The sequence below is a fragment of the Lathyrus oleraceus genome, chromosome 2 (genome assembly GCF_024323335.1).
Source record: "Lathyrus oleraceus cultivar Zhongwan6 chromosome 2, CAAS_Psat_ZW6_1.0, whole genome shotgun sequence".
Classification (NCBI taxonomy): domain Eukaryota; kingdom Viridiplantae; phylum Streptophyta; class Magnoliopsida; order Fabales; family Fabaceae; genus Lathyrus; species Lathyrus oleraceus.
The window spans coordinates 487,432,757-487,444,420 of record NC_066580.1 but is presented as its reverse complement, the minus strand read 5'-3'; the positions used below and the strand labels follow the sequence as shown (position 1 = coordinate 487,444,420).

The 11,664-nt window shown below is 32.9% G+C and overlaps 1 protein-coding gene across 1 annotated transcript; it reads right to left on the bottom strand.

Moving 5' to 3' along the window:
• Nucleotides 1-6,522: 6,522 nt before the first annotated feature.
• Nucleotides 6,523-8,640, bottom strand: LOC127123898 (uncharacterized). Its single transcript, XM_051054075.1, has 4 exons — nt 8,394-8,640; nt 7,261-7,439; nt 6,903-7,140; nt 6,523-6,728 (listed from the first exon to the last, which is right to left on the bottom strand). The coding sequence occupies exons 1-4, from the start codon at nt 8,638-8,640 to the stop codon at nt 6,523-6,525; spliced, it is 870 nt and encodes a 289-aa protein (XP_050910032.1).
• Nucleotides 8,641-11,664: the final 3,024 nt, after the last annotated feature.

Here is an 11,664-nt window from a genome sequence, read left to right as displayed (position 1 = left end):
AAATCAATTATAATATTAATGTACTCAATAGCTATATTTTTTACTAAAAAATGTCATGGACAAAAAGTATATGGAATAAAAGTGTAGTTAATTTTAAAATTATTTTTTAAACACATTATGAACGAAACCACGGATCTATTGATTTAACCCGCATAATCCACGGTCCAAATGGTTTGATCCACATGGGTCCAAAAATGAGTTGGTTTGTCGACCTTGATCTATATACTCAACTCTAACCGTGTATGACTGAACGAAGTCTGTCATTCATGTAAACAAGAGAAAACATATGATAAAAGATGTGTCGTGGACCTAAATACAATAAAAATGAGTGCAACTTATAAATTGATAAAAATAATTTCATAAATATGTGAATTTGATTTTTTTGTTGTTAGTTTCAGTGAGTGAATTATAATGCAATTCCATAGGTTCTAGTATCCTTTGTTGTTGAAATTATATTTATATAGAGTTTTATATTCCATTAATCATAAATATTTATTAAATATTCATCACAAATATGCATGGCCACTTGTGCGTACACACATATATTTTACTCGTGAATCATTTGTTGCTAAGCCTTGAGCTTGAGCTTTGGTTGATGTAGGATCAACAAACTCATCAAACCGATGCCAACATTCTACCATTGAGTGATCATATTTGTTGTAGAGTTGACAATTAGGTATGTTACCTGGAGTGTAGCTTTGTCTCCCATGATTTGTTCTACATCTACCTAGAAATGCATGGTTTGTGTCAAAGGGATAGCCATTTTTACCTGCTCTTGAGTTACCTACAACTTGTGCTACATTAGTCGTTGCACTTGGTGTGGCGATTTCTTGTGGATACTTATCAAGTTGAGCCTCTTGCACATATACTAAAGCTTATACATCATTGTTGTCAGTTGGCTCACCTTTTCCGTATATCAATTATGATAAAAAAAAATCTATTCTTAGGGAAAACCTTGGAAGATTTCATCAATTTGATATCTCTCATAAATAGGATCACATATAGCTAGAAGAGAATCAACAATAGCTCAAATATTTAGGACATACTCAAAGATCGACCTGATACCTTTCTTGCGTGTCTTGAATTCAGACCTAAGTTGAAGCACGCAGACTTTCATATGTAAATTAAAGTGCTTGTGCACTTTATCCCATAATTCATATGCATGCTTGATTGTGGAGAGAAGCCACGTGAACAATGCTTGATTTTGCACGATCCAATATTCATAATTTTCATATGGTATTCTCCCATAGATTATTTTCTATTTTGAACATTGGTGGAATACGTGGATTAACTAACACAGTGTGGAGTTTATGTGAGAGATTTACTCCCTCAACTTGTTGATTATATATCAGAAAGTTGGTTTCTTGCAGCTTGATGGATAGTTTTGGTGCAAAATTGTTTGTGGATCCTGAAAGCACCATTGTCGATGTATCAGTTTTAGATGAATTCATGATAGATTGTGTGTTGAGAAGAGTTGATTCAAGATCCTCCACTTTTGCTTCTTTGGAGTTATTTTCAGTTGATTCTCGAAACTTTGTGTAATCCATCAATATTGAAGTTTTTTTAAGCTTTGAATTTTTGCCTATTGTGAAGATGATGATGATGCAACAAAATTAAGTCCCATAGATTGATATCATATTAAACGAAAATTCATGCATGGAGGTGATAAACTAATATAGAGAAAGCATGATCTTCATGCATTGCATTTCATTGATTAAGTATTACATGAATGAATGCTTGTTATATTTAGTGAAACCTTCGTGGATTTTTATCCTAACTAACTTTGTTCTCATCTAACTTCCTCTCTATAGTTAGTTAGAGTATTCTCTAACTAACTCTTCTTAGTTATTATTTAACGTTAAATGTTATTACTTTGTTCAAACAATAGATTTTTAAAATTAAATATTTTAACTTTTTGGAATTTGAAATTTCTTTAAATTTTGAACTTCTCCATTCATTCTTAGTGTTTTGGAAATTGATATTTTATAATTTTGTAAAATTACCAACATTTGAATTTCCATGATATTATTTTTATAGGAAGATAATTTTATTCCTCAACAAAATAAGAGATAAAATATTTAGCTTTTAAAAAAAAGAATAAGAGACGATACGTAGAACCAATATTTCAAGTCGTGTGAAATTGAGATGGTTACAACTTACAAGAAATTTAAAAAAACGCAGCAATCCAATTTGTCATTAATAGAAAAAAAAAATCAAATAATCGACGTTAATTTTTTTAATATGTACTATGGAGGACATTCAATCAAGACTGTCTTTGATGACGTGTAAAATAGACTATTGAACAAGGTCCAAAAAATTTCAAATTTAAAATATATGGCTAAATAAGACCTCCAAAAATATTTGTCACGGTTAAATTTTGTTGGATAAGTGACTTCACATACAAGAGAAGGGTGAATTTTGTATTTTAGAAAAATTTAAGTTTGAAAAACTTTTGGGATCAATTCTAGAGTTTGAAAATATTTTAGAAGATTTTTTGAAATAAGCAGCATAAAATAAAATTGTAAAAGGTAAAATACGAAAATATAAAGAGTTTAAGAGAAGAGAGAAGAACACCAGAAATTATACAAGTTTGGTCGAAAATGACTTAGTCATGTCACAAACATTTGATATTGAAAGTATCCAATAAAACACTTAGTCGTGTCTGTAACACCCTAAATCTCAAACACTTAATTTATAAAAATATACAGATAATTTACTCAAAAACTAGAGTGTCATATTTTCTCAACATAAATAACTTTCTCAATTACCATATTATAGCAGCGGAAAATAATAAATAAAATAACAACTTTAGTTGTCTTGTAAATAAAAATCAACTCAATTCAACTCATATAAGGAATATTAGGGGTGTTCAAAAATTTAGTTAACTGATCCAAATACTTAATCTGAACTGAATTGAACCATAAAAAACTTAAACCATTTAAATGGTTAGTAAATTGAATTGTTTATTTTAACCAATTCAGTTAATCTAATTGAATTTAAAAACCAGTTTAAACTCTTATAAACTCTTTCCACAATTTTATCTAAAATATAAATACTATTATTTCTCAAATTCAATAAACTTAATAAATCATTATATTAAAATGATAAATATTTTAATTATAATCTTTTAATATTTTTTAGTCAGTTACTATTATCATAACATTTTCATTTTCACATTACGTGTTCTTCCCCAAATATGAAATATGAACCCTAAATCATCTTCTTTCCAATTCAAACTCAACATCAATTTCAATTTCACCTTCTATTTGTTTTGAATCGATTTCAAAATGATTCATAACTGTTTCTATATATTTTACCTTCTATTAAATGTTTATATATAACTGTTTCTATATATTTTACCTTCTATTAAATGCTTATATATATCAAAATCAATTTCACATTATATATATAGTTTAATAAATGATTATTAAATGTTAAATAAAATTAAATAATCAATGTCAATTCTAATTGAAAAATTCTAAATATATCAAGATCAATGTTTCTATATTAAGACTTATGAATCCAAATACGTACCAAGATTTCTAATACGGAGTATATACTAAAACTGATACAATAACACCTTTTTATTTTTGATTCTTTTTGTAATCACAAGTTTATGTAGTGTTTTTAAATGTGAAGTCAAATGTTCTGATATGATATAAGTGCATAGCAGAAAAAGTTGTCGGCTGTGGCATTCGCTGTGATGAATATGAATTCAATTTTTTTAAAAACAAAAAAGAAACAATTTTTAAAAAATCCAGATTTGAATTCAATTTTTAAATTTAATTTTATTATAAAAACAAAAAAGAAACAGTTTTTTTAAATATATAAAAAAACCAGTTTGGAATTTGGTGAAAAAATTAATCTAATTTTTTAAAAAATTGGTTTTAAACTGGTTTAAATAAATTAAACTGGTTTAAAATTATGAACCAGTTCTGAATTGGTTTTAAACCGAATTGAATTGATTAAACAGATTAACCACTTTTTGCTAAAGTGGTTTTTAAAAACTGGATTGAACCATTAATATGGTTCGGTTCAATTCAATTCATGAACCACGAACACCCCTAAGGAATATTCAACAACTCTCCAAAAACACAAAACAAAAAGGTAACTCATCGCAGTGTTACACTACCAGAGCGACACGCAGGTATTAAAATAAATTCAAAGCGATAAATAACGAAGAAGACTACTACGCCATCCTCCAAACACAATAGCAAGCAGAGCTCCTCTATCTGAGTATTTGCATCACAGGCGTAAAGACAACACATATAACAAACAGGGGTGAGATATACATTCAAATATGTTAGTGTTGCATAAAACAACAAAGACAATGTAAATAATATCATTCATCAATCACACAAATCATCTACAACAATAAGCAATCACAAATGCGATTATGTATGCAATGTATATCATCTCCTCTACTTCAATGCATATGGTACCAAAGTTTGTTTGTATTTCAGAGGTATTTTTTTATTAATCCACTCGTCACTAGTTCCATATGTGAACCTGGTTCTATATCTAAAACATTAGACTCATTATTGGTTCCTCTTTGAACCAACAGACTCGTCATAGGTTCCTCTATGAACCTAAGACTCATCATTGGACCGAAGTCTGTCACATATCCCTAATATACATGATGCATGAATGCAACAAACAAATGAAATACTTGTCTCAAACCTCCAATTTCAATACTCATCATTGGTTCACCTTTGAACCTAAAACTCAGCATGAACATCGCCAATATAAGGCCGCACATTGGTTCCTCTCTAAACCAAAATCTCAACACAACTCAACATTTTAATCACAACTCAGCATAATAATCAAATTATGGAATTTCTCAACAAAACTCATCAATACTCATAAATAGCATCAAAGCAACATCGAATAAACATTGAAAACATAAACTACTCGAAAAGTCGAGTCAAACGATCCAAAATTGATCAAACAAAGGCATGGTGGTCTGTCCACCAGCATGGCGGCCGTGACGCCTACACGTCACCTCCCTCTCTAACACAAATATCATCATATTGACACTCATCAAAGAAACTATCCATGTGGTCCAAGACAGTCTGGCCATCATCCTGCTGACCCCCGTTAGCTCTCTGTGGTCTAAGAATTTCATAACACATCACTGCAATCAAGAGAGGTTTTGCACAAACCATCTCTAGATTCAACAATTTTATCAAAGTAGGAAAAATAAAAAAGAAGAGAGAAAGAGGATAAAGAAACCTCTCTATCCTTATACCCTAAACACCCATATCATGAATAATCTCCCCCTACCTCGAATTTGCAACAAAGGTTGAAACTTTTGACAATGGAAACTTTCTTTTCCTACCTCTTGCTCTGATAGGGTTCTCTCTGACTCTGCTGACAAATATTTTTCATAACAACAACCATAACTCTAATTCTCTTATATATTTAAATAAAATCGTAATTATTTATTAATTCACCAACTGCCCTCAATTCTCACTAACTCCACCATTTTCCTTAATTTTAATTAAAATCATCATTTCCTCCCCAAAGTTCAATTTCTCATCATTTCTATTATTTAAATAGATAAAATTTAGCCACAATTCTAATTAAAATCTACTCAACCACAATAATACCAAAAAAATAAATATAGAACTCAAATAAAATAATATAAATTATTTAAAACTCAATTAAAATAAAATAATCAAGATCGGGGTATTACAATAATCCCCAATTTAAAGAAAGTTTGCCATCAAAAATTACCTTAAAGGGACAACTTTGGATAAGACTCTCTCATCAGACTCTTCGACTATATAGCTCCCATGCCACGCTTCCTCCAGCAGATTCTACCCACACTACCTTCACCAAAGTGATCTCTTTACATCTCAAGTGTTTTGCTTCTCGATCCTGAATTCAGAAAGGTGATGTCTTAGCAGTCAAGTGTTATCTCACTTGCACATCATCCAATTGGATTACATGGGAAGAACTGAGAATATGGTTCCGAAGTTGAGACACATGAAAGAAATCATGAAGATTCATAAGAGACATTGGTAAGGCAACTCTGTAGGCCATTTCTCCTACTCTCTAAAGGATCTGATACTGACCAATAAAATGAGGTCTGAGCTTTTGAGACTTCAACGCACGACCAACACCTGTTACCAGAGTGACTCCTAAGAACACATGATCTCCCTCTTGGAATTCAAGTACCTTCCTTCGCTTATCATGATAACTCTTATGTCTACTCTGTGATGACTTTATCTTCTCCTAAATCATCTTAACCTTCTCAGTAGTCTACTGAACAATCTCAAGTCCAAACACAACACTTTCACCTGACTCATAGAACATAAAGGTGTCATACACCTCCTAACATACAAGGCTTCAAACAGTGTCATTTCAATACTAGAATGGAAACTATTGTTATAGGTAAACTCAATCAATGACAAGTAACTATCTAAATTACCTCATTTCTCTAAAACACAAGCCCTCAACAAATCTTCCAAATATTTTATAGTCTTTTTCGTCTGATTATCCATCTGCTAATTCTTAACTTCAAGCAGAACTCAACTTCAACTTGGTTCTCAAGGCTTCTTGCAAACTCTCCCAAAACCTTGACGTGAACCTCAGATCTCTATCTGAAACAATGTTCGAGGTAATACCATGTGGCTTCACAATCTCACTCATATAGATCTCTACTAGCTTCTGCAATGGGTAATTGATCTTTATCGAAACAAAATGAGCTGACTCAATCAGTCTATCTACAACAACCCAAATAGAATCACTCCCACTACAAAATCCATAGAGATATTATCCCACTTCCACTCAAGAATTCTCAAAGGTTGCATCAATCCAAATGAATTTTGATGCTCAATCTTCAAACTTCTGACAAGTCAAATAAGAATACACAAACTAACTAATATCTTTCTTCATACATGGCCGCCAACACGTCTTTTTAAGATCTTGATACATCTCTGTGGCTACGGGATGAACACTCAAACCACTTTTAGGACCTTCTTCAAGAATTATCTTCTTAATCTCTAGCAACTCTGACACATAAACTTTGTCTCGAAACTTCACAATCCCATTCTCGTCTACTATGAAATCCACTTCTTTACCTTGATTAATCAAAACGAATTGATCAAGCAATCCCAAATCCAACTTCTGACCTTCCTGGATCTCTTATAGTATGCTACTAGTCAACTTTATCATTCCCAACTTCACACTTCTTGGTGTCATCTCACACACCAACTTAAGATCTCTGAACTGCTCAATCAAATCCATTTCCCTAACCATTAGCATCGATATATGCAAAGACTTCATACTCAACGCATCTGCTACCACATTAGCTTTACCAGGATGGTAACTCAACTCAAAATCGTAGTCCTTTAAAAATGCTAGCCACCTCATCTGCCTCATATTCAGCTCCTTCTGATCAAACAAATACTTCAGACTCTTATGATTGCTGAAAACTACAAACTTCAAACCATATAGATAATGCCTCCAAAATTTAAGCACAAAGACTATTGTTGCTAACTCTAAATCATGGGTAGTATAATTCCTCTCATGAGTCTTGCATTGTCAAGAAGTATACGTTACAACTTGATCCTTCTGCATAAGCACACCACCTAAACCCATCTTAGATGCATCATAATACACAATGAAAGATTCACTCGCATCTGGTAAGATCAAAATTGGCGTTGACGTCAACCTCTTATCCAGCTCTTAGAAACTTTATTCACACTAAACATACCACACATAAGCTTGCCATTTTCAGGTCAGCTGAATCAAGGACAAATCCAACTTCAAAAACGCTTATATAAACCTTCTATAGTAACCAGTAAAACTAAAAAAACTTCTGATCTTCGTAACTGGCTTAGGAGTCTCTCACTGCAACATTGTGTCTACCATCGACACATAACCAAGGAAACTCACTTCTCTTAACAAAAATTCACACATGGAAAACTTAGCATACAACTTCTTATCTTGCAATGTCTTCATCACAACCCTCAAGTGTAATTCATGCTCTTTATCTGACTTGGAATACACCAAAATATCATATATGAACACCACAACAAACTCATCCAAGTAAGTATGAAAAATCATATTCATGTACTCCATGAATACTCTTGGCGCATTAGACACACTGGACGGAACCACTAAATACTTATAATGACTGTAACAAGTTCTAAATGTAGTCTTCGGAATATCTTATGACTTTACTTGAATCTGATGATAACCCGGTCTTAAATTAATCTTGTTAAACACACAAGCTCCAACCAAATGATCCATAAGGTCGTCAATCATAAAAAGAGGATACTTGTTATTAATAGTAACCTTTTTCAATTGTCAATAATCCATATACAACCTCATGTTCCCATCATTATTCTTAACGAACAAGATTGGTGTTCCCTATGACGACACACTAGGTCTAACAAACTTCTTCTCCAAGAAATCTTCTAATTGTTTCTTCAGCTCGCTCAACTCTGACACGGGCATTTTATACGGTACCATCGACACAGTTTTAGTATCAGGTACTAAATCTATGGAGAACTCCACTTCACGCTTTGGAGGTAAATCACTAATAACCTCAGGAAAAGCATCAAGGAACTCATACACAACGAGAAGATCAATAACTACCACTTCACATTCCACTCTCAATGAATTGAACATCACGAGCACATGATCATCTTACTTCAAATACATATCTACTTGATTGGTGGATATGAATCTCGAATACATATTCTCTTCAGGTTCGGGAAACAACACGACCTCGTCTCGGCTAGCCATTTCTTCTTGCACAACTAGCCATAAAAACTAGTTGCAAGAATAAAGTAAATAGCGGTTAACGAAAACATACATCGGCAGTGTTCACACAAATGTCGTACACCAGGGTATAAATAATTTCACAAAACCTAGGCCGAATAAACCAATAAGGTTTTAATATGAACTATGTAACACCATAAATCCTAAACACTTAATTTATAAAAACATACGGATAATTTAATAAAAAAACAGGGTGTCATAATTTCTCAGCATAAACAACTTTCTCAATTTGTAGCAACGGAAAATAATTAATAAAACAAAAAATTTAATTGTCTTGTAAATAAAAATCGACTCCATTCAACTCATATAAGAATATTCAACAACTATCAGAAAACACAAAACAGAAAGGTAACTGATGACAGTCCGTCATTACATATGTTTAGTCGAAGAATCGAAGCAAAACAAGTGAAAGTTGCGCTAAAATGAATAAGAATGAACAAAGAATGAGGGGAAATAGCTAAGTGTGAAAATTGTGGACTTCGTGAAAATTTGAGTGAAAAAGGGAGCAAAAGCATGAAGCCACTGGAATAATCACATGTAGCATCATGCGCGATAGTGACATAAAGGTTGCATCGCGCACACGATACAAGGTATCACGTGCGTGATAGGCACTTGTTTGGGCTTTTCTGATGCGTTCTGGTCCATTTTGACGCCTTTAAAAGGGGATTTTCTGCACTTTCACAAGGGTTACGAAATTGGGAGATCAAGGCATGATTTTGAGAGCACAAATGGTGATTTTTAGAGCATTTGAAGCCATTAGAGGCCATTACTTCAAGGGATTTCATATGTTATTTTCATCTATCAATTATGGTATTGTTAATTGCATTATGAGTAACTAAGCTCCTATAGGTTATATTGTGTTATGATGAACATATTTCTATATTGTTGGATTCTATGTTGATTTGACTATTGTATGAACCTTTTGATCTATAATGTTATTCAATTGCTTATTATTTTTAATTCTTTTTATGTGAGATACTCTTTTAATTTGATTTAGGGCACATAAGGAATAATGACAATTAGTATATGTGTTGTACCTACGAAAATTGTTGTACTTACACTGGTTGAATAAGAATAGGAGACCCGAGTAGTGTCATAGAGAATTAACGTTCTATACATTGCATAACCCTGTTTACGCTGGCGGACTAGGGACAAAAAGCTTTGAGTAGTGGTTAGTGAGTTATTTCGTGAGGGATCGGTTATAACCGTTTAGTTGATTCACTGTGGTGCTATAGTGATAAGACCATTCATACAAGGCATCAAACATCAACAGTAGAAGAATAGAGGATTCTAAAACACAACCTAACTGCTTTCGTGATATTGTTTACTCGTTTATTTACTTTTCACACTGAAACTCGAACCCCCCCCCCTTTTACTAGTTTTTTATACATTGCACATATTTTGTCTTGCTTGAAGGTAGTCCCTATTGATTTTATCTTTTTATTACTTCGACATTATCGGTACACTTACCAAAAAGTCATCAAGTTTTGGGCACCATTGTCGGGGACTGTTGATTTTTCAACAAGGCGATGTTTGTGAATTTTTTTATTTTTAGTCTTTTTAATTTTTGTTTTATTTTGTTTTTTATCATAGTGCTACTGAGGTATTTTTTTATGTATGCGTAATTCAGGATCAACATTAATACCATTGGATCTAGAAACTGAAAGAACTGCACGTGCTCTCTGATAAGCAGTTAGAGAAACAGCTCTGGATGGAGGAATACTAGAAGAAGAGAAACTATCAAGTTCTTCTTACTCTGAATAAGAAGTCATCATGGCAGTTGTATAACTCATAACTATGAGGGATTACTGTAAACAAACCGATGAAGGATAAGTGTCAAGAGGGTTTGTATATGCAGGCCTTACTAACTTTGACATTAAAATTTATGTACTTTAGGTTTAAGAGAAAATTCATTTGACAAGAACGTGATTAGAGACCCATGGACGCATCTAACACGCTTCTATGAAACAACTTCAATGTGCAAACTAACTGATGTCACTGAAGACCATGTCAAATTCAGGTTGTTTGGGTTCTAACTGATTGGAAGGGCGGAAGATTGGTTACTTTGCCTTCCAAATGGAACGATTCAGACATGGAAGGAATTAGAGGATAAATTCCTGGAAATATTTTTTACTACTACTCAGTTTATCGAGCGTCGAGCAGAAATTGTGAATTTTGAGCAACAGGAAACTGAGTCACTTTGTGACTCTTGGGAAAGATTCAAACTTTTGTTATGCAGATGCCTGAATCACAACACGAATAATATGGAGAAGATGCAAAACTTCATCAAAGGTCTCAAGAGTCAAACTTGCATGTTATTGGATGTTTCTGTATGAGGTATTATTCGACAAATGATCGAAACATAAGTAAAAGACCTTATTGAGAAGATGTTATGAATGAGTACCGTTCAAAAAGTGAAAAGTCAGTCAAGATTGAAATTATTGGCACGCCTAAAGGTATGTTAGGTATTTATGCCCATATTGCTCATTTAGCTCATATAGAATTGGTAAATATAAAGCTAGTTGAAAGCGGCTTAGTTAAAGCTAACATGAGCCCGGTACAAGCACTTAGGTGCAATTTCTGTGGAGGAGAACATGCGATTGGAAGGTGTTCGTTAGAAGGGACAAGTGAAGAGGTCCAATTTGCTCATTTTCAAAAGAACAACCCGTATTCAAACACAACAATCCGGGTTGGAAAGATCCCTTAAATTTCCATTGGAATAATAATAAGAACTCAAATGCTAACCAAGGGATGCAACAAAGCCAACAAGCTCTATTTCAAAGGAAGCCGTCACAGTTGGAAGAAACCTTGCATAATTTCATTAAGGTCACTCAAATTAACTTTGATCAGGTAAATAAGAACCATGGAATT

Bases quoted from the DNA above. Each gene is read 5' to 3' on its own strand.
- LOC127123898 (XM_051054075.1), bottom strand. From the start codon at position 8,640: ATGTTCAATTCATTGAGAGTGGAATGTGAAGTGGTAGTTATTGATCTT. The intron at 7,440-8,393 runs GTGTGTCGTCAT...TGAAGTTTGTAG, and splicing joins GAAGAAGTTTGTTAGACCTA to TTTTCAGCAATCATAAGAGT. The intron at 6,729-6,902 runs GTATGAAGAAAG...GGGTTGTTGTAG, and splicing joins AAAGACGTGTTGGCGGCCAT to ATAGACTGATTGAGTCAGCT.